This window comes from Gouania willdenowi (genome assembly GCF_900634775.1).
Source record: "Gouania willdenowi chromosome 24 unlocalized genomic scaffold, fGouWil2.1 scaffold_320_arrow_ctg1, whole genome shotgun sequence".
NCBI lineage: Eukaryota > Metazoa > Chordata > Actinopteri > Blenniiformes > Gobiesocidae > Gouania > Gouania willdenowi.
In genome coordinates this window covers 3221553-3244755 of record NW_021144848.1, presented here as the reverse complement: position 1 = coordinate 3244755, position 23203 = coordinate 3221553, and the positions used below count along the sequence as shown (strand labels likewise).

The window sequence follows — 23203 nt, the reverse complement described above, 5'->3', positions numbered from 1 at the left end:
TTGACTTCCATCACATTATTGTATTTTGAGTTTGTTTTCAAAATTTTGACTTTAATCTCATCCTTTAGACTTTAATCTCAACATCATATCCTTGAAATTTCAACTGTAATCTTGATTTTCCCAAAATTATTTCCTCCATCAAAATTGACCCTAATCCACTTCCACAGAATAGAGACTTGAATCACAGTAAGAAATATGACCTGCTTAAGTAGAGGTTATTATAATAATGAAGCCAGTGCAGTAAAAAGGAGCCGATGGCTTTAAGTTGGAGCTGGACTTTATCCAGGAGGTTGATGGTCGTGCAACATGGCAACATGTGGTGGAACAGATTGGTGAGAGTAGTTTACAGCCCAGCTGTCTCATGTGTGTGTGTTCTCCAGGATGGAGTCCCTCTGCAGGCCTTTGTTGCTCAGGTGAGCGGTGAGGTAGTGGGAGTCGTCATCATCAGAGACCAACAGGTCAGTGACGCTCATCAGGTGTCCATCCTCTGGAGGAGGAGGAGTCAGTCCAACTATGGAACAATAAGATTACTCGTATTTATAGTTAGAAAGAGGACCAGACAAATGTCATTACTGCGAGATCAAAGGTCATACTTATTATTTAAAAAGTCATAATTGTGTCCAATGAATCAGTAGTTGTTCTGTGCTCTCATGGTTTTGTATGCAGCTGATAGTGATAGTCATAACAATGACTGAGCCTCTGAGAAGAGGCCTTGGTAAATGTTATCAGTACGATAGTATCTGGGAGAGATTCTGTAATCACATTTCAATAATTATGGCACAAAATGTTCTTTAAAGATTTATTATAAGCACAGATTGAGAGTAAAACAACAAGATAAGCATAAAATGAGAGAAAATACACAAAATGACTTTCAAAGTACTAAAAACAACAACAAAAACATAGGGATGTCTCAATCTGATAATGATATCTGATATCGGTACGATATTAGCCAGAAAACGAATATCATATTTTATCGAACTGTATATAAAATATCCGATATAAGCACTCCAATAAGTTTTTGTTGTTTTTGGCCCCGCCCTCAGTTGTTCCCACCGTATACTGACAGTAAAAAATAACTGAAGTGAACTTGAATTGTTGACTATTGTTCTTTATTTGAGTAACATCACTTGATCAAGCCTTTTGTAACATTTCACACTACAAAATAAGTAATAAAAGTATGTATGATTCGTGCTGATATCGTATCGAATTGATATCGGCATCGGGTATCGGCCAATACTCAAGGCTGCCATATCAGTATCGTATCAGAAGTGAAAATGTTGTATCGGGACATCCCTACAAAGACACACTACCCTTGGTTGCTTCCTGTATTAATGCTCTGATTGGTGCTTGAAACAAGCCGATTACTCATATTTATGACAGATGTCATTACTACGAGATCAAAGGTCGAAATTATTCAAAGAAGCCATAATTACGACACAAAATGTCGTTGAAAGATTTTAAATATGCACAGATTGAGAATAAAGGAAGTATTTTTGGACCCATGCATGCGCTTCAGGACATCGAGTACCTTCGCTCCCACTTCAACATTGAGAACTTCATCTACTTTAGTCACCACGGTTACGATGAGCACGCTCAGCTGCTTCACTTCACCTTCAAACCATCGCTGCTGCACCTGAGCCGCCACACGCTGAAGGAGGTTCTCCGTCTGGCCCACAAGTCCTGCCTTTACCTGAGACGCTACCAGGACCTCAGCCAGGAGGTCAGTGGGACCACAGCTTAGCATGTGGCACGTAGCTACCAGTCAAACATGTTGGTTAGCTTAGCACTTAGCTACCAATCAAACATGTTGGTTAACTTAGCATGTAGCTACCAGTCAAATATGTTTGGATAGCTTAGCACTTAGCTACCAGTCAAACATGTTTGGTTAGCATAGCACTTAGCTACCAGTCAAACATGTTGGTTAACTTAGCATGTAGCTACCAGTCAAATATGTTTGGTTAGCTTAACACTTAGCTACCAGTCAAATATGTTGGTTAACTTAGCACTTAGCTACCAGTCAAATATGTTTGGTTAGCTTAGCACTTAGCTACCAGTCAAAGATGTTGGTTAGCTTAGCACTTAGCTACCAGTCAAATATGTTTGGTTAGCTTAGCACATAGCTACCAGTCAAACATGTTGGTTAGCTTAGCACTTAGCTACCAGTCAAATATATATTGGTTAGCTTAGCACTTAGCTACCAGTCAAATACGTTTGGTTAGCTTAGCACTTAGCTACCAGTCAAACATGTTTGGTTAGCTTAGCACTTAGCTACCAGTCAAACATGTTGGTTAACTTAGCATGTAGCTACCAGTCAAATATGTTTGGTTAGCTTAGCACTTAGCTACCAGTCAAACATGTTTGGTTAGCCTAGCACTAGCTAGCACCACTACATGTTGGTTAGCTTAGCACGTATTAGGACATCAGGTGAACTTATTGTTTTAAATAGCCATTAAAAAGCACAGTGATGTTATAGATATATAATCTATCAGCTGATATATGATCTAAACAGTTATTATTGATCTCTCAGAACTTTTGCCTCCATCATCTGGATTTTGTCTACGAGCGAGCGGTGCCCGTCCGCCCTCGCCCTCAGATCATCTACCCCCTGGAGGAGCTGGACATCAACGTACCGTCCACACAGGTCACACAGGAAAAGGTGAGCTTAGCGTTAGCATTAGCACGAGGTAGCGAACAGAATGTGACCACCAGAGGGTACTGTTTGAATAACAAGTAACTTAGTTAATGTGTGATGATGTAACACTAGAGCCTCCATCTCCATCTGCAGATAAAGACATCGGCTCCGTCTCAGCTGCTCCTGATTAATAGAATTAAAAGCAGCTGCTTGGCGTGTGTGAACACAGGATGTATTACTCTGATAAGAGCACCTGCACCTGCTGCTCAATGATTTTATCAACAGCTTCTGTTCACGATGAGAGGGAAACACGTGACCTGTGAGATCCACATCATCACGTTTTCCTCAGCTCATGAGAACAATAAGTTTCTTAATGTTCATCCGTAAGATGAAAATACACCAAAAAAAGATGGCGTTTGTACGGAATATGAAAGCGACGCTTCACAGAATGTGAGAAAAAAGCTGTGAACGTTTTTTTGTTTGTTGGCCAATGGCCATTGATGGCACGTTTCACATGAAAAGACCCCAATCACTGCATAGTAATTGTGGGCAAATGGTGGTACAGGGACCACAAGCGGCCCTCCTTCTAATTTTGTGTGACATCCAAAGTAACTGCTCTTAAAGACTCCAAACACACACAAAACAAAAGCATAAACACATAAAATAAGAGAAAATACCCAAAAATACACATAATGACTACAAAATGATTTAAAAAACAAACATAAGGACAACAAAAATGCACAAAACATCAACAAAAACACATAATATAAGAGAAAATACATGTAATGACCCAAAAATACACAAAATGACAACCGTGATTGGATGATGAATGGACATCTACAACAAGAAAATATTAAATACACTCACAATTTTCTCTCTCTCTCTCTCTCTCCCCCTTTCTCTCTCTCTCTGTCTCTCAGGCCTCGTTCGCCCTTAGTCTGATCAGCAGGAAGTTGACCCTGGAGCCAAAGATCACCGTGACAACCAGGATCGTGATGGTGGGGGCGTCAGACACTGGCCTGTCCTTCTTGGAGACGCTCTGTTTCTGGTAAATACACAGGGTTTTTGTTCCTCTCAATGCGAAGGAGCCACAGCTCTACTCTGAGCTCCTCCTCAATCTATTCTATTCCATCTGTTTCCTCTGTAACTATGGCGATATTATTACCAACACACAAGAAGGGACTCATAGACACGGAACACATTAACATTAGCATTAACATAAACATCAATAGCAACATTAGCATTAGTATTAATATTAACATGATGATCAACATTCATGTCAGCATTAATAACACCAGTTATTAATAACAGAGCATTAACACAGGAAATTATTTTAGTATAGGTTTTCTTTTGTAAAATTTTTATTATCATCTTGTATATTTTTGTTATTCTGTGTATTTTTGTTGTTCTTTTGTGTTTCATGAATAATTTTGTCTATTTTATCCTTAATTTTGTAGATAAATTTTGTGTATTTGTTGTTTTGTATGATTTTTTGTTTGTTTTTGTGCGTTATGGTTCTTTTAATGTATTTTGTTGTTCTCTCATGTATTTTTCTGTAGTTTTGTATGTCATTTGTATTAATTAAGTGTATTTTTGTTGTTGTTTTGTATGTTTTGTGGGTCCCTCACTGAGAAACCAGTGATTTTAAAGAGCTTTGTGTCTCTAAAACCTTAAATCTTCACTCTCCCTTTGTCTTTCCCTGGAAATGTCACTTGACTCTTTGTGTGTCCACTTAGTGAGATTAGACGTGTGAGGCAGCCAGCGTCTGATAGCTGCTAAGAAACCAGGCTGTCCCTCAGTGATTATGCCCCGCCCCCTCACAGCGATGTGTGTTTGTCAGACTAATGAGGCCGTTAGAGGGTCAGTGTGGGCCTCTTATCGCCCTCACACAAATGCCCCCCCCCTCCAATCACAGACCGTGGGGCGTATCGTCCCTCAGTGCAGACTACAGGCTCACTGGGCCTGTCAGCGTCTGATAACACAGTCAATCCGTCACTTTGACTAGTGTCCTGATTATTAATCCTGCTCACGTCCAAACATCATGTAAACACTGATTGATCTCATTCCTCTCCCTCCACCATGGATACATCAGAGATAAGAACGACACGTCTCACGTCTTCTCATATTTTCCACACATTGATAGTTTTCTGAGTGCTGCTGATTCTCCTGTTGTTTTCTTCCCGTGACCTTCCTGTTTACCCGTCGCCATGGCAATGACAGTCTTTGGACGCAAAATGACCTCCTTTATTCAGTTAACACAGAGACCTCCAGGGTCTCTGTGTTAACTGAATAGCTGGGAGGCGTTATCGCTCTGATCACCCCCTGCTCCGCTCTTATCTCTCTCAGCTTCCTGCACAATTAACGCCCATCAGCACACACACACTCACAGACACACAGACACACACACACACAGTCTGTTGGTGCTGGGCTGTGATTGGAGACGCAGTACCAACCAAAACAAAAGAGAATCACATTTGTTAAAGTCATTTTGTTACAGATGCTGCAGGTTTGATGTTTGGTTTCAGAAGTGATTGTTTCAAAACCAAACCATCCATTCCCTATAATCGATTAAAAGTGAAACCATCATAGTGTGAGATAAGGCTGTTCCATAATGCTTCACTTATAAATCATCAGGTGTTGTTCTGGCAGTAAGAGAGAGACTAAAATGTCACAGAATAAAACATTTTAAAGTGTCTTTTACTAACTGAATGGGCTGATAATATGACATGAACACAAACAACCAATTAACATAAATGATGTTTCAGCACCAAGGACAGCGCTAAGTTAGCGCTAACTTAGCGCTAACTTAGCCACTCATCACAAAGGCCATAACTCCGCTAATTAATCAGCAGCACAGCAGAACATTAAAATATAACACTTGTGCAGACAAAAACAGCCATGGAGGACTTTGTATCCAACTTTTTTACATATTCCACAGCCGAGGCCTGACTTGTCTTTCATAAACCTAGAGCAGCAGCTCATCTTTGCTTTAAACGAAGATAGTTCTGGATAGTTCTCCTCCTGTTTCCTGTTTGTTGGAAGCAGATTCACCTGCATTAGCGTCGTTGCTACAGGTGTTGCTACTAGCTATGCTAACTGCTGCTACGAGCTACGCTAACTGCTGCTACTAGCTACGCTAACTGCTGCTACGAGCTACGCTAACTGCTGCTGCTCCGTGATTTCCACAGAAACAACCTTTACCTCAGGTTTAGCTTCACTTATTGACTTAAACAACTCTTTAAATCCAGCTGTCTTTTTTTTTATCCATTTTCTACTATTTTCCAAAATCACACCTTAGATGTAGTGTGGGGGCGTGGCCTGGCTTTCCACTGTCTTCCTCATTCGTGCTCAGTTTTTCATTCAAGTTTTGTGTTTACAATGACATTTCCAGTGATTTCAACTGAATAAAAGACACATCTGTCCAAATATGATACTTCAACATTTAATCAAAACACATAAAAGCAGATGAGGTGCTGGATCCAATCAAATAAGTGCCGCTCAAAATCTGGGAGGTCCTGAATCTTGCTCTGACTGGATCCAAATAAAACTCTTCCAAAACATAATGTTCACTTCTGATACGATCATTATCATACATACTTTGGGGCAGAGGTGTAAAGAGTTCTGATAAATCCTACTCAAGTAGAATTACTGTTACTTGATTAAAATTGTACTCGAGTACAAATACAAGTAAGTCGTACATAAAATACTCAAGGACAAGAAAAAAGTAGCTTAATTAAATAGTACTCAACGTTAACGTTGCTACGCTAGTTACTTTCACATTTATTGTTGGTTATAAATCTTGGTACGGTTCCCTTACAGTAAACATCTCATGTAGAAACTTAAAAAGGAAGAGACACAATTTAATTTAATTTCTACAAAGGCATCTGTATAAAATAAAAGGTTAGTCAAAATGTACAAAAAAAATAACAACAATGAATTCAATTCAAAATACATACATTCTCAGGCTCTAAGCATAGATATAGTTATGAACTCTAAAACTGTTCCGTGTGTAACAACATAGACAGTGGTTTTGATCAGAAATGGAACAACTTAGAACATATGGATTATGTTCAATGCCTTAGTTTATGAAGAAACCATGAAACGTAAATATAAAAGTAAACACAAATAATAATTTACTGAGTAACAGTTGGGTGTAGAAATGTAATGAATTAATTTACTTCTTTTAAAATCGACTTACTGATTTAGAATTATTCTCCAAAATGTACAAGTACCCATTAAAGCAACTCCATTACAGTAATATTGGTACTCACCTCTGCTTTGTTCTCTGATACTGGATCAGTATATCCTGGATCAGTATATCCTGCTGTTCCTCCGTTAGCTTCACCTTACCAAACGTTCTCTGTCAGAGAGCAGCTGTACTATGAAGCAGGATATCAACACGCTCACTAACCCAGGTGATTTCAGCCTGGCTAAAATAAAATACATTTAACAAATCTGAGATATTAGATGCAGGCCAATGTAATCTGATATCAACATTAGATCAGGATGGATTTCTTCAAACTGGTAGCATTCCAGATGACTCAGCACCTTTAAAGTAGCTCACAGTTAGACACACCTGAGTGGAAAACAGGAGGGAAGAGGAGCACACACACTAAAAGGACTAAGAGTGACTCGTCATTGCTCTCCTGGTCAGATGATGATAATTCAATAATTGTTTTACACACTTTGTGTGTGTGTGTGTGTGTGTGTGTGTGTGTGTGTGTGTGTGTGTGTGCGTGCGTGCGTGCGTGCGTGCGTGTGTGTGTGCCTGTGCGTGTGCGTGTGTGTGCGTGCGTGTGCGTGTGTGTGCGTGTGCCTGTGCGTGTGCGTGTGTGCGTGCGTGTGCGTGTGTGTGTGTGTGTGTGTGTGCCTCTCATACTGGTTTGTTGTCACACAGTCCTCACCTGAGGTTCAAACACCTGACCCTGGTTTCTACTCATGGTCTCCACGGCAAACACAGCCACGAGTACTGTGAATTTCTCACTACAAGGTAAATAGTTGTAATATATTACAGTGACCTTAATGTCTATAATAATGAACTATATGAGCTACTATTACATGTTTATAATGTAGCTGTTTTGTCCAGTCATGCCTACAGCAGCACAGACTTGGTTCACATCCCTTTTCACTCCTGTGTGCGTGTGGTGGAGGGAAAGATGGTCGCCATCAACAGGAAGTACAAACACATCAGAGTGTCCAACGGAGAGAAGATTTCCTACGACTTCCTGGTCCTCTGCACAGGTCTGCAGTACAGGGTGAGTGGGAGCTTCATGCCAAAATAAAAGCACAGAGTAATAACAGGTGTTTACAAAATAAAAGCACAGAGTAATAACAAGTGTTTACAAAATAAAAGCACAGAGTAATAACGTGTTTACAAGAACTTAGGAGCAAAGTTATAACATGTTTCTAAAAGAAAAAAGTGTAATAACTGGTGTTTACAAAATAAAAGCACAGAGTAATAACAAGTGTTTACAAAATAAAAGCACAGAGTAATAACAGGTGTTTACAAAATAAAAGCACAGAGTAATAAGTGTTTTCAAAATAAAAGCACAGACGAATACCAGATGTTTACAAAATAAAAGCACAGAGTAATAACAGGTATTACTATTTACGAAATAAAAACACAGAGTAATAACAGGTATTACTATTAACAAAATAAAAGCACAGAGTAATAACAGTTGTTTACAAAATAAAAGCACAGCGTAATAAGTGTTTTCAAAATAAAAGCACAGAGGAATAACAAGTGTTTCTATAATAAAATCACAGAGTAATAACAGATGTTTACAAAATAAAAGCACAGAGTAATAACAAGTGTTTACAAAATAAAAGCACAGAGTAATAACAGGTGTTTACAAGAACTTAGGAGCAAAGTTATAACATGTTTCTAAAATAAAAAAGAGTAATAACTGGTGTTTACAAAATAAAAGCACAGAGTAATAACAGGTGTTTACAAAATAAAAGCTCAGAGTAATAACAGGTGTTTACAAAATAAAAGCACAGAGTAATAACTGGTATTTACAAAATAAAAGCACAGAGTAATAACAGTTGTTTACAAAATAAAAGCACAGCGTAATAAGTGTTTTCAAAATAAAAGCACAGAGGAATAACAAGTGTTTCTATAATAAAATCACAGAGTAATAACAGATGTTTACAAAATAAAAGCACAGCGTAATAAGTGTTTTCAAAATAAAAGCACAGAGGAATAACAAGTGTTTCTATAATAAAATCCCAGAGTAATAACAGATGTTTACAAAATAAAAGCACATAGTAATAACATGTTTACAAAATAAGGGCACAGTGTAATAACAGGTGTTTACAAAATAAAAGCACTGAGTTTCAACTTAGTTTGGCCAGCAACAGACTTTTTTAAAAAGGTCTGCAACCCACAAGTTGAGAACCCCTGCACTTTATAACTGTGGTCTGATGTTCGTTGTGTGTTGCCGTAGAAACCGTCTCTGAAGACAGAGGAGCCAAAGCAGCCAATGAGGACCATCCGTTCCACGTTCTCCAACGTCCTGACCATCAACGACCTCCACGACTGTAGAGCTGCTCATCAGTGGCTGAGTGAGAACTTTGTGAAGCAGGGGGGTGAGAAGTGACTTTACTTTACTTTACTTTACTTTACTTTACTGGTTAGATGATGACAAAAAGACAACTCCAAATAAATGATTGAAAATAAATACACAAAATTACTCCAAAACAAACAAAGCAATAACAAAAACACACTAATCGACTTAAAAAAAAAATTAAAACAAAAAACACTTAAATAAAAACCTAAAATGAGAGAAATTCACACAAACACAAAATCGTGACCCTCAGATCATTACGTTTATGATTAGTTTCTGTCTCTGCTCTAACATGTTGGTCTCTGCTCTGCGTTGCCAGATACAGTGAATGAAACTATCAAACATCCTCCAAAACATGGTCTTAGTTGCTTCTTCAGGACAGGGGTTCTCAACCTTGGGGTCATGACCACCGGTAGGGCGTCGCCAGATGCCTTCAAGAAACTAGGAATATTTTTTGAACAATTTGAGCCAATTTTTGCCTATTTTTACCCTTTTTCTGCAACTACACCAAACTCACCATATTTTAACCTATTTTAACTCCCCCACCCCCCTTTTCTCTCACTTTTAAGCCAATATTGACACTTTGAACCCTTTTTACCACTTTTTCTGTCCGGATTTCCATCTTTAAGATGACTATAATAATAATAAACATTCCTGGATAACAGTGGATATTATTCAGATGAATAAATAAATGTGGTTATCACAGATTCATAGAACAATGGACCTGTGTTCAACCACCTTCAGCTACAGTGGGGGTCCCCGCTCTCTGGGACCTTTATTTTGGGGGGTTGCAGTCGCGGCCTGAAAAGGTTGAGAACCACTGCCTTGGGGCACATTGAATCCAACCTGGCAACCCAGCTTTACAGCAGTTGTCCTTCCTCTCTCTGTTGTTATGATTCTCACATCAAGTTTTATCTGTTGAATCAATGAATGAAGCAGTACAGATACCAAAGTACAGTAACCTCACAGCTTGATTGTTGTAAATATCATATTTGTATATTTTGTATTATTTTTGTAAATATCTATCATATTTGTATATAATTTGTATATTTCTATATTATTTGTGTATTATTATTATTATTCATCTTTATTTTTTACTACTGTAATGTGTGTATTTGATCCTTATTTTTAACAGTCTTTTACTTAATTATACACTTATTTAATGTTTATTATTTCTTTCGTCTTTGTTAAACGTTTTATTCTTTTATTTGTGATATTTCTTAAGTGGCTGTAACATAAACAATTTCTCCCTGATATTAATAAAGGAATTCTGTATGTGTACTTTTAGTTTAACATCTGTTTACTCCACATAATGTCTGGAAAATTCCTTCAATGACTATAAAAGTGAAACAATGGCTAATGTCCTACTGCTGGTCCATGTGTCTCCTCAGGTAAAGCCATCATCTATGGCGAGGGCGTGGACGTGTTGAGCTCGTTGCAGGTTCTCCTTTCTCTGGGTGTGAGTGGTTCTAGGATCCACCTGGTCCTTCCTGGTCCCTCCTCCTCCTCCTGGTTCCCTGACCCAGTCCTGGATAAAGCTGTACAGTCTGCTATGGACGGAGCTCAGGTCCAGGTTCATCTCCTCAGTGATCTGGATCAGATGGACCACGACCAGGCCTCACAGCGTCTCACCTCAGTGACCCTCACCACAGGGGGAGAACCACTGCATCTGGAGTGTGGAGTGAGTTACAGACGTATATAGAATAGACCTGTTCCTCTCTCACAGATGTATATAGAATAGATCTGTTCCTCTCTCACAGATGTATATAGAATAGATCTGTTCCTCTCTCACAGATGTATATAGAATAGATCTGTTCCTCTCTCACAGATGTATATAGAATAGATCTGTTCCTTTCTCACAGACGTATATAGAATAGATCTGTTCCTGTCCTCTGTTTCAGACGTATAACGATGTATGCTTATACAATTAGTTTAGCACGTAGCAAACAGTTCCAAATGTTTGTGTTAGCTTAGCATGTAGCCACCATCATGGGTCAATAATCATTGTGCGTCTATAGTTTTTCTTTGTGTTTTTGTGGATTATGTCCAAGTGTAACTTTGTGGGGCTCGTCTGGCTCTCTAATCCCTGCTCTGTGATTGGCTAATCCCTGACACACAAATACCTGCTTTCTCCCACTTTAATCCCAATCTGTCTGGAATCGATTCCCAGTCTGATTTTTAATCCTCACTTTGACACAGTTTAACCACCGCACAATCACATTCAAGTTTAGACACAGTTTCATGGTCTGAGGATTAGTTAATCCCAGCTTTATTTAGTTTCAGTTATTCTGCCCTCAGGTTAGTTCCTGCTTTGATCAAACTGAGTAAGATTTGAGAACTTTTGACATCTTTTTGAGTATTTTGACATATTTTGACACTTTGAATAACAGAATAAATTCCAGTTGTTTAGTAATTACATTTATTTAAAAAAAGAAATGGACAGAATGTTTAGGCGTCACGCTTTTATCAATTCATTTATCTCTTTAAAAACTTACGTTACCATTTCATTAATGTGTGTGTATCTGTGTATATGTGTGTGTGTATGTGTGTATATGTGTGTGCATATGTGTATGTGTGTGTATATGTGTGTGTATCTGTGTATATGTGTGTGTGTATGTGTGTATATGTGTGTGCATATGTGTATATGTGTATCTGTGTGTGTATGTGTGTGTATATGTGTGTGTATCTGTGTATATGTGTGTGTAAATGTGTGTGTGCATATGTGTATATGTGTGTGTGTATGTGTGTATATGTGTGTGCATATGTGTATATGTGTATCTGTGTGTGTATGTATGTGTATATGTGTGTGTATATGTGTGTGTGTATGTGTGTATATGTGTGTGTGCATATGTGTATATGTGTATCTGTGTGTGTATGTGTGTGTATATGTGTGTGTGTATCTGTGTATATGTGTGTGTGTATGTGTGTATATGTGTGTGCATATGTGTATATGTGTATCTGTGTATGCGTGTGTGTGTGTATGTGTGTGTAAATGTGTATATGTGTGTATATGTGTGTATGCGTGTATGTGTGTATGTGTGTGTAAATGTGTATATGTGTGTATATGTGTGTATGCGTGTATGTGTGTATGTGTGTGTAAATGTGTATATGTGTGTATATGTGTGTGTGTGTATGTATGTGTGTGTATGTGTGTGTGTGTGTATATGTGTGTGTGTATGTGTGTATCTGTGTGTATGTGTGTAAATGTGTATATGTGTGTATGCGTGTATGTGTGTGTAAATGTGTATATGTGTGTGTGTATGTATATGTGTGTGTGTGTGTATGTGTGTATCTGTGTGTTTGTGTAAATGTGTGTATATGTGTGTGTATGTATATCTGTGTATATATGTGTGTATATGTGGTGTATGTGTGTAAATGTGTATATGCGTGTATGTGTGTGTATATGTGTGTATGTGTGTGTATGTATGTGTGTATGTGTTTGTTTATCATGATTTCACTGTAACATTGTCTAAGGATGAATCATTCTTTATCTTTAGGTATTCATCAACCTCTCCAACAGAGGAGTAGACTACGATGCCTTCAGGGCCATCACTGAGTCCTTCCTGCTGTTCGACCACAGGCTGGTCATAAACTCGAGGTTCCTCACCAACGACCCGTCCATCTACGCTGCCGGCCCTCTCACCAGGTTCTCACGCCTCTGCGGTTCAGTCGGTCGCTCTCACGCCGACTACTGCTCCACCGAAGTCGGAAGAGATCTGGCAACCACTCTGCTGTCGCACTTTGACCCGACGCTGGAGCAGCAGGCGGGGGCGGAGCCTGACGTGAACGCACGGCTCTTGAAATACACACAGGCTAAGATACAAGGTGGTTAAAGCTCCTCCCACTTCTCTTTACTCTGAGTTTTTCATAAAGATCTGAGTGTGACTCACACTCTCAGGGCTGCTGCTCTTCTTCTTCTTCTTTTTCTTCTTCTTCTTCTTCTTCTTCGTCGTCTTCTTCTTCGTCTTCTTCTTCGTGACCTTCTCCATCTTTCCACCTTTTCATGATATGTTTCTCAGAGAAGGAACAGAACGATAAACACGCCCACTCTCTTTGTGCTGGACTTGGTCACGTGTCTAAGCGAGGACGCCACAGCTCACACACACGTGAACTTTACAAAGAGATTCTGTTTCAGTTACAGCGTCAGACTCTAAACACTGTTTCCACGTGAACGGACGATGAAACAAATCACCTTTAATAAACGTTTGTTTTCTATCCACACGTGATGTCATTACCAACAGGTGCAGTTAATGAAACTATGCTTGTTCTTCTTTAATTATATCAGACTTTAAAGTTATCCTCCACTGTTCTTACAAATGTGTCTTAAAACATTTTAAATGTCCTTATTAGTAGATCTATGTCTAACAACACACATTATTTTGCATCATATTCATTTTATTTACTCTAAAATAAGACTACTTTACAGTTCTAGAACCTGTGTTCCTCAATCTTGAAATCATGTGATTGATGATGTCACACGACCCCACTGCCTGTAAACATCCCATTGTTTTCTATTGGAGTGAAACAGTGCGCTGACATGCTTTGGTGGCTGAAGTTAGCGAGTCACGTACATGTGTGAACGCACTGTTTAACTCATTCAGTTCCAGCCATTTTCAGATTTTCAACCCCCTCAGTACCACCTGTTTTTGAGAATGTTGACTGAAATCTGACACCAGATTCTGAAAGACTGAAGTCTCTACTTTCATCAAAAAAAAGAATTTGTTTCTGGCTTGTTTCGTTCTTTTGTACAGCCGTTGAATAGAGCAAGTTTTACACAAATCTTCAGTTTCTTTCAAGCTATTATTTTTGCTTTAGTGACAACTCTAACATCTGAACATTGTTTCCTTATACAAAACATTAAAAAAAACACTGAGACCAGGCTTTTGATGATAAAATTATTATTATTTATCTATCTGGTTCAGAGTTGAATGGATTTCTTACTGTATTTTGGCGTTCCTCCAACTTTCTCTCCCGTCAGTCTGCACACACGTAACTTCCTCTTCCTCCCCGACATGCAGAGTGTCACTGTGTTCCCCGTTTTTTTACGGTTTTATCTCACCATCGCCACATCATCAATAATCCACTCAGGTCCACACATGTTCTATGGTAGCATGTGGAGCTGTGAGCTGCTGGATACGTCACAATATCACTCTGTAGCGCCATAATCTCACTCGTTCCTGCTTCTTCCTCCTTTGCTGGGTAGCATCAGTGGCTAATCTCTCATCTAAAGGTGGACTGCTGCCATCTTCAGGGCACAGTTGGTCACTACAACACCCCACAGCTTAGATATTGATGAGGAACCTCTGCCAGGGTGTTTTCTAGTAATCCCCGTGAAAAAACGCAAATGACGAGTTATCTCGTCAATGGCACTGAGTGAGTTAAGGAATAGTAAAGGTTTCTTTGGAGAGCTCTACTTCTCTGCTTCATTGTCTACTACCAAACCTTAGAGTTAGAACTGTCGCCCCCGGTGATTACAGATTCTTTTTTGAGTCACAACTGTTTTTATTCTCTTTTTGTAACTTTTACTGGGTTTTTAGAGCAACTAAAAACAGCACACGTTGTCATTGTGACTGAATAAGCTGATAAATAATCTAAAAGCTGATAAATGATGTAAAAATCAGGCTGAATATTTTAGGCCACATTTGTAAATCAGGATCCTTTAATAACTAAACTCTTGTGTCTTCATCTGTTCTCAGGAGGGAAACTTCCTGGAGGATTTACTTTTCTTCATGTCACCAAACCGTGTGAGAAACATTGGACAGAAAACACAGACAAACCAGTGAGTTCTGCCTTTAAATGAGCTTTACCATATTAATCATACTGGAAGTCATTTTTCTCTTTAAAATGCTCAGCAACAGCAGGTGGTGACAGGACGAGCAGACAGAGGAAACTACTTCTGTCTGACCTTTGACCCCTACGACACTGTGCAGACCATCACCTGCCTCTCTCTGAAGCCCCTCCCACTCTGCAACTACCTGAGTCTGTACGGGAAACACCGTGCGCTGCTGGGCCTTCACGACCAGGGAAGCGTCCACGACCTGTACAGGTGTATTTTTATGGGGTCTTCATGTGTGTTTTTGTTGTTGTTTTTTGTGTGTATTGTCTTCATTTTGTGTATTTTTGGGGTCATTAGGTGTATTTTTATTGTTATTTTGTACGTTCATGGGGTCTTTGTGTGTTTTATTTGTTGTTTTCTGTATTTTTTGGGGTCTTTGTGTGTTTTTGTTGTGGTTTTCTGTATTTTTTGGGGCATTTCAAGTCATTTTCAGTGTTTTTGTCTTCACATTGTGTGTTTTTTGTTGGGGTTGTGTGTCACACTTATATGTCAGGTTTGACTGAAACGTGAGACCAATGGACACAGAATTTTCAACTTGTAAATTTCATAACACATGAGTGACACACAGAAAATGAGTGTGTGAGACTTTTTTTGTGAGTTTGTGATGAACAAGGAATTGTTTTTATAATGTGTAGAATGTTGTGGGTCTTTGTAGTAAGTGTGTTATCATAAAAATGTCTGTTTTTTCATAAGAAAACTTGTTAATTTGCTTATTTTGTTGTTTTATTAAAGAAAACTCGTTATATTTTGTGTTACCATGTAAATGTTGTGATAAGTATACAGAGAGAGTTTCTAATGTAATAATGTTGTAGTGTGTTGTGAATGTTTCTGAGGTTTAGAACCAACACCCAGCGACGTGTCAAACAGCAGGTTTGACCCCTTTCTGAGATTTTAAAACAAATGCCCTCCAGACATGGCGCCGCCTATTGTCCCGCCTCCTAATCTGTTTATGCAACCCTCCAATCTGTCTCTGCAGCGACGGACAAAGGCCTCGTCACGCTGTTCACTGGATGACTCATAAAGTCATAGTGGAGCATCAGGGGCCGTTAGAACCATCGATCCACCCCCAGGCCTGTGTGTGTGTGTGTGTGTGTGTGTGTGTGTGTGTGTGTGTGTGTGTGTGTGTGTGTGTGTGTGTGTGTGTGTGTGTGTGTGTGTGTCTGCGTCTGTCTGTCTGTCTGTCTGTGTGTGTGTGTGTGTGTGTGTGTGTGTGTGTGTGTGTGTGTGTGTGTGTGTGCTTTAACAGGATTGATCCACATTGAACAGGTCACTCTGACTCACACAGGATGACAATCATACAGTTTATCTGTAATAATTATCACAGTGTAAAGTCAGGTTTTAAACCAACTTTAATGAACTTTAATGAACGTTGTCTCCAACAGTTTCTTCAGACAGAAACACTTTCTGCCTCTTTTCCACGATCGATTCTCTGACCTGGAGCAGGAGCTGCAGCTCATCACACAGCTGAAGGTTTGTGTCCTTAGTCTATTTGCTCCGCCCACAGACATTGGCAAGCACAGTAACTCCGCCCCTATTTGTCAACAAGCACCTTAAGTAGTTAGTGAGAAGATGAACTCTGCCCCAGTTGTTAACGAGCACAGGAACTCCGCCTCTATTTGTTAACAAGAACACTAACTCTGTCCCTATTTGTTAAAGAGAACACTAACTCCACCCCATTTGTTAATGAGAACACTAACTCCACCCCATTTGTTAATGAGAACACTAACTCTGTCCCTATTTGTTAAAGAGAACACTAACTCCACCCCATTTGTTAATGAGAACACTAACTCCACCCCATTTGTTAATGAGAACACTAACTCCACCCCATTTGTTAAAGAGAACACTAACTCCACCCCATTTGTTAAAGAGAACACTAACTCCACCCCATTTGTTAAAGAGAACACTAACTCCACCCCATTTGTTCAAGAGAACACTAACTCCACCCCATTTGTTAATGAGAACACTAACTCCGCCCTTATTTATAAACGATCATATTAACTCCGCTCCATAATTCTTAATGAGCACTTTAACTCTGCCCACACACAAAGACAAGCACACTAACCCCGCCCCTATTTGTTAACGAGAACACTAACTCCATCCCATTTGTTAATGAGAACACTAACTCCGCCCCTATTTGTTAACAAGAACACTAACTCCACCCCTATTTGTTAATGAGCACTTTAACTCTATTCCTATTTGTTAACGATCATATAAACTCCGCCCAAACACAAAGATAGGCTCGGTAACTGCAAGGCAGCCATATGTTAATGAGTACATTAACTCCACCTCCAAACTCTGAAGTGTGAGCCAATCAGTGCTGTCAGTATTCTATAACACAGACTGTTTTATATGTTCTCTACAGGAAGCTGAGGGTCCGTCCCACTCCTCTCTGAGTGAGGAGAGCTGCGCTGCTGTCAGGAGCATCACCGTCAACTTCCTGTCCTACAACAAGAACCTGCTTCCTGTGTTTGCCACGCCAGATCAGCTGTGAGGGGTCAGAGGTCAACCACAAAGACAACAAAAACACACAAAATGACAGAAAAATGTAGCAAAAGGAAACAAAATGAGACAAAACTCTTTGTTGTTTCCTGTGTTAATGTGACCCTCAAATCAGATACAGTCACATGTTTGTGGCCCCGCCCCTTGTGATAAAAGTTGACCACCTCCAGTTCAGATGAAGTTGATTGTGCTGACTCATGGAGAACATGCAATAGCAGCTTCTACAGTATAATCTGTCCCAGCCCTGCACGGCTGCTTAAAGTAGATGTGGAGGCTTTTATTTTGGAGGGCAGAGGAGGGGGTGTGTCACATTACAGCTGTATGCTAATGAGGCTGAGCTGAAGCCTGTGTGTAAAATAACCACACACACACAAATACAAGTGTGTGTGTCCCTTTTCATTATGTTTAAGTCTTCCTGACAGTAGACAGACAAATACGACCAATCAGACGACCCTCAGTTCAGTTTTTTATGGAACCTCAAATTAAATGTACAAAATGATTCCAGAAATACACAAAAGAATCACCAACATCACACAAACATAGCTCTAGAACACTTAGAACCTGTACTACAAAGCTGGGTTCCCTCTTCTTTCTCTCTCTCTAACTTCCTGGATTTATCAGTGTGTGCTGTACTTCTTACCAGGCTAAATCACCATGGTAACTTAAACTTAGTCTGGACATGGTTATGAAGTGGATCAGATCTGAGCGAGTACTACAGTCCCGCCTCCTGACCAATCAGTTCTCTTGTAAAATGAGCTGCACATTGTTAGAAGATCCTGGTTGGTGCAGATCTGATTCTGAGTTTAAAAAAGAAAGATTATTAATGGATTAATTAATCCTTTCATTTAGTGATGACATCATTTTGGAAAGATATAGATTTATATCTGATGGTCTGATCTACACTCATTCTCTATAGCATCAACAGGAACATCCTACAGTGAAACAATGTGTTCTCATCCCAGTGTCCATCCATCCATCTACTGCCGGGTCGTGGGGGCAGCATCCTTAGAAGGGAGGCCCAGACTTCCCTCTCTTCACCCACTTCATCCAACTCTTCCCAGAGGCGTTCCCAGACCAGCCCAGAGACATAGTCCCTCCAGCGTGTCCTGGGTCTTCCTCTGATAAACTCATTTTGCCCACTTGTACCCACCATCTTGTACTTTGGGTCGTGACCCAAAGCTCGTGACCATAGGTGAGGATAGGAACGTTGACTGACTGGTAATTTCAGAGCACGGCTCCCTCTGAGCCACCATGGATCAACGCAGTCTGCACTAATCCACCTGTCCACCTCCCGCTACATCCTCCCCTCACTCCTGAACCAGACCCTGAGGTACTTAAACTCCTCCACTTGGGGCAGGACCTCATCTCCAACCTGGAGAAGTCACTCCATCTTTTTCAGACTTAGAGTAGCTGATTTTCATCTCGACCGCTTCACACTGGGCTGTGAACTGATCCAGGGAGAGCTGAAGGTCACGACCTGATGGAGCCAACAGGACCACATCATATGGAAAACGTAGTGACCCAATCCTGAGATCCCTCAGGAATCCCTGAGGGCCACGGTCGAATAGAGGAACACGTGTAGAAACACGTGTGTGCTGTAATAAAGTCAAACTGTCCGTTTCTCATCACATGGATTAATATTGATCATCATTACCAGTGTCATCACTTCCTGTCTGTGTTCTTTACTTCAACAATAGTGTTGTTTTTAGTCTGAATTATTATTATATCTACAGTTTCTCTGTGATTGTGATTGGTTTGACGCTGCAAACCCCGCCCCCTGTCACAGGAGTGTGCATGAAGCCAGGCTGAAATCACCTGGGTTAGTGAACGTGTTGATATCCTGCTTCATAGTACAGCTGCTCTCTGACAGAGAATGTTTGGTTAGGTGAAGCTATAGAGATGAATCCAGGATATGATCCAGGATATACTGATCCAGGATATACTGATCCAGGATATACTGATCCAGGATATACTGATCCAGGATATACTGATCCAGGATATGATCCAGGATATACTGATCCAGGATATACTGATCCAGCTTCATAGTACAGGCCCTTCAATATGAGACTTTGTTTTTAAATGATGAGTTTTATTTAATGAAGTGCCTCCTCCTTCCTCTGCTTTAGGCTCCTCCTCCACACCAACACATTGTTTATTCACATACACAACCCTAATGAAGTCTAAGTAAATTAACCTTTAACAACATTGTTCACAACTCTACTGATTTATATTTAGCTTTAAAGTTTGCATATTTAATAAAAAGCTTCTGCTTAAAGTTAAAAACACTTTAACTAATTTTTATTTATTTTCTCATTTTTTATTTTATTTGTGGTAAAATGAGACACCAGACGACAGACTGACAAATGATTGGTTCACAGGAGCTGATCAGATCAACTTTTATAACCCGGTGTGGTTTTTCCTTTAACCCGCTTTAATAATCCCGGTTTGTCCCATTTGGAAACAGAACGAGCTCTGATTACGCACAGCACGCGCCAACGGTGTCCAAGGGGCCAGATTGTTAGTGGGACACACACACACACACACACGCACGCACACGTGCACACACACGCACCTCGCCCCTTTTTTTAGCAGTGCAGTTTCCTTTTCAATCAGACCTGCAGCCTCACGTGCACAGCCGCGTCCATTGTGATGCAAAGCAGCCAATCAGCGCTCTGCATTCATTAGGAGCGTAAAGTTAACTGTCAGAGCCACATGCTCTGATGTTCAGATATTTGTGTAATGCTATGACTGTATTATTATTATTGTTATTATATATTATTTAACAATTTGAGCCAATTTTTGCTTATTTTTACCCTTTTTCTGCAACTACACCAAACTCACCATATTTTAACATATTTTCATCTTTTTTTTGTTGCCATATTTTTGCTCCTTTTAATGTATTTTTGCTACATTATTCCATTTCTGACACTTCTACATCACGTTTCAATGACTTTTCTACACATTGTTTCCACTTTCCATGTTCAGCACTTTTAAACACTTTCTTTTCACCACATTTCATGATTATTTTTGTCAATTTAACCACATTCACCATTTGTGATGCTCATTATTTGCCAGTTTAATCTCATTGTCCCAATATTGAGACTGAACTGTACGTCACGACTAAATTATATGTTATGACTCAACTGTATACAAATAAATTGTACTTTAAACATAGTACGACTAATTTGCACATTACTAATTGTTCCAATATTGTCACTTTTAACCTTTTCTTTAGCCACTTTTTCTGTCTGTTTTTGTCCACAATTTACAACTTTTAACCAATTTCTATGGTTTTTAAAATCCCATTTCACCACATTTTCCGCAATTTTTGGTCACTTTAACCCATTTTATTAGTGATTAAAACCATGATTTCCATCTTTAAGATGATTATAATAATAAACGTTCCTGGATAACAGTAGATATTATTCAGATGAATAAATAAATGTGGTTATCACAGATTCATAGAACAATGGACCATCATTTTACTGACTTTATGGATGGACCCCAAAAATCTCCCCTTTATTCCCCCTTATAGATGGTCCTGTCTCCACATGACTGTTCTTCAATGTTCATGTCTGTGTTCAACCACCTTCAGCTACAGTGGGGGTCCCTGCTCTCTGAGACCTTTATTTTGGGGGTCGTGGCCTAAAAAGGTTGAGAACCCCTGGTTTTAAAGCAGTTCGAATTGTTTGGTTTGGACCATAAAAAGAAGCGGAGGCACGTGCAGACCTCAATAGAAACTCATCAGACCGTGAAAGCAGGAGCGTGCCCGGGAGGAGGACACACACACACACACACACACACACACACACACACACACACACACACACACACATACACACACACACAGACACACACACACACACACACACAGACACACACACACACACACACACACAGACACACGCACACACACACACACACGCACACACACACACACACACACACACACACACACACACACACACACACACACACACACACACACTGTGTGGAGGGGTGAAACACAATAAGACCTTCAGGTACATCTGCTTTGCAATCTGCAGCCCCCCCCCCCCCCCCCCATCCCTCCCTCCCTCCACGGGGTTCACGGCTCCCTCTGATTGGCTGACACGCGCACGGTGGGCCTCCTTAAAAAGCGCGCAGTAATGTTGGATCAGTAGAAGCTCAGAGGACCAGGACCAGGACCAGGTGGAGCCTCACCATGCCCAGAGGGTTTCTGGTCAAACGGAGCAGGAGAACCGTCCCGGTGTCGTACCGGTTCCGGTCTGATGACGAGAACCCAGAGAATCCCGGGACACACGCGCCGCTGCTGCTCACTGTGCGCGCGCACACGCCCACGCTCTCCTGTGGAGCCGCGACCGTTAAACCGGTTCAGTTCGGTGACCCTGCGGCGGTGCACATGCACGCGCTCTCCAGCCCGACCCGCCCGGTCAGCCGGGACCAGGGGCGCGTGCGCCTCGGGTCCCCGGTAACCGCGGAGTCCTTCCCGTTCCCCGGTCTGGACCTGTTCGCTCCGATGGACCTAAAGATCGGCTCCAGCAGCGGCAGAACCGGAGCCCCGCCCCCTGGGGTCAAACGTGCGGCCCCGGACCCGCAGCGCAGAACCAAGCCCCCCTCCAAGAGGACCAAAGCCTTCCGGAAGCTGCACTTTGAGGATGACGTCACCACGTCCCCGGTGCTGGGGTTGAGGATCAAAGAGGCTCCAGTGGACCCGGTCCCACCGCGGGGCACCGGGGGCGGGTTCGTGTGCCAGCTGTGCAGGGAGGGCTACCCTGACCCGGCCTCCCTGGCCCAGCACCGGTGCTCCCGGATCGTGCGCGTGGAGTACCGGTGCCCGGACTGCGACAAGGTGTTCAGCTGCCCCGCCAACCTGGCGTCGCACCGCCGCTGGCACAAACCCAAAGAACCGCCCGGTCCACCCGAGGAGGGGCGTGGCTACAGCGACAGGGACACGCCCAGCCCAGAACCGTCAGAGTCCGGTTCCGAGGACGGACTGTACGACTGTGTCCGCTGCGGGAAGCGGTTCAAACGCCCCGCCTACCTGAGGAAGCACCTGTGGGCGCAGCACGGAGCCCGGAGCACGGAGGACGGAGAGCCCGAGGTGAGGTGCGCCCTGTGCGGGGAGAGCTTCACCGGCCGCGGCCTCCTGGACCGACACACCCGCCTCCTGCACTCAGAGCGCGGCTACGCCTGCAAACACTGCCCGGCGGTGCTCTGCAGCTCACCCGGACTCACCCGACACATCAACAAGTGTCACCCGTCAGAGACCCGGGAGGTGGTCCTGATGCAGGTCCCGCTGAGGCCCGACTGATGAGGGAGGGTCCCGGTCCTGCTGTGCTCACGTGTCTCAGTGTTTAGAGAGAAACACGTTCATCTGATGAAAGAAAAACATACATTACCACCCAAAATGTCCTTTCAAAATAAAAGCACGACGCAGTCTGATTAAAATACTGCCTCAAACAAAAAGTACAACTACACAAAGAGAGACTAAAGCAGGGTTTTTCAACCTTGGGGTCGGGGCCCTATTTGGGGTCGCCTGGAATTTCTAGTAACTGATTAAAAAAAATTGTAATTAAATCATGAAATTATTGTTCTTTTACAAATTAAAACACACTAAAATCAACTATACTTTAACTTTGTCAAATATAAACCTAGACAATAATAATA

General features: G+C 41.2%; 2 protein-coding genes across 10 annotated transcripts in view; both read left to right on the top strand.

Annotated features, from left to right (window-relative positions):
- cfap61 (cilia and flagella associated protein 61) overlaps positions 1–19476 on the top strand; it is a 36348-nt gene extending 16872 nt beyond the window's left edge. For 5 of the 9 annotated variants that reach the window (XM_028440708.1, XM_028440707.1, XM_028440705.1 and 2 more), the window contains 14 exons: positions 381–458; positions 1517–1720; positions 2528–2656; positions 3553–3680; positions 7530–7622; positions 7719–7887; positions 9079–9220; positions 10590–10879; positions 12696–13023; positions 14895–14977; positions 15051–15244; positions 16417–16504; positions 17397–17521; positions 18450–19476. In XM_028440708.1, coding sequence (XP_028296509.1) covers positions 381–458; positions 1517–1720; positions 2528–2656; positions 3553–3680; positions 7530–7622; positions 7719–7887; positions 9079–9220; positions 10590–10879; positions 12696–13023; positions 14895–14977; positions 15051–15244; positions 16417–16504; positions 17397–17521; positions 18450–18474 — 2076 coding nt within the window. In that variant the 3' untranslated portion in view covers positions 18475–19476. Of the gene's footprint in view, positions 1–380; positions 459–1516; positions 1721–2527; positions 2657–3552; positions 3681–7529; positions 7623–7718; positions 7888–9078; positions 9221–10589; positions 10880–12695; positions 13024–14894; positions 14978–15050; positions 15245–16416; positions 16505–17396; positions 17536–18449 lie in introns of all 9 variants that reach the window. The other 4 variants (XM_028440706.1, XM_028440711.1, XM_028440709.1 and 1 more) reach the window with 4 other exon arrangements.
- Positions 19477–21709: 2233 nt separating this feature from the next.
- The window catches only part of LOC114458225 (insulinoma-associated protein 1a-like), a 3947-nt gene continuing 2453 nt past the window's right edge, over positions 21710–23203 (top strand). Inside the window, exon 1 of the mRNA XM_028440568.1 lies at positions 21710–23203. This exon is cut by the window's right edge and continues 2453 nt beyond it. Coding sequence (XP_028296369.1) covers positions 21738–22847 — 1110 coding nt within the window. The 5' untranslated portion in view covers positions 21710–21737 and the 3' untranslated portion in view covers positions 22848–23203.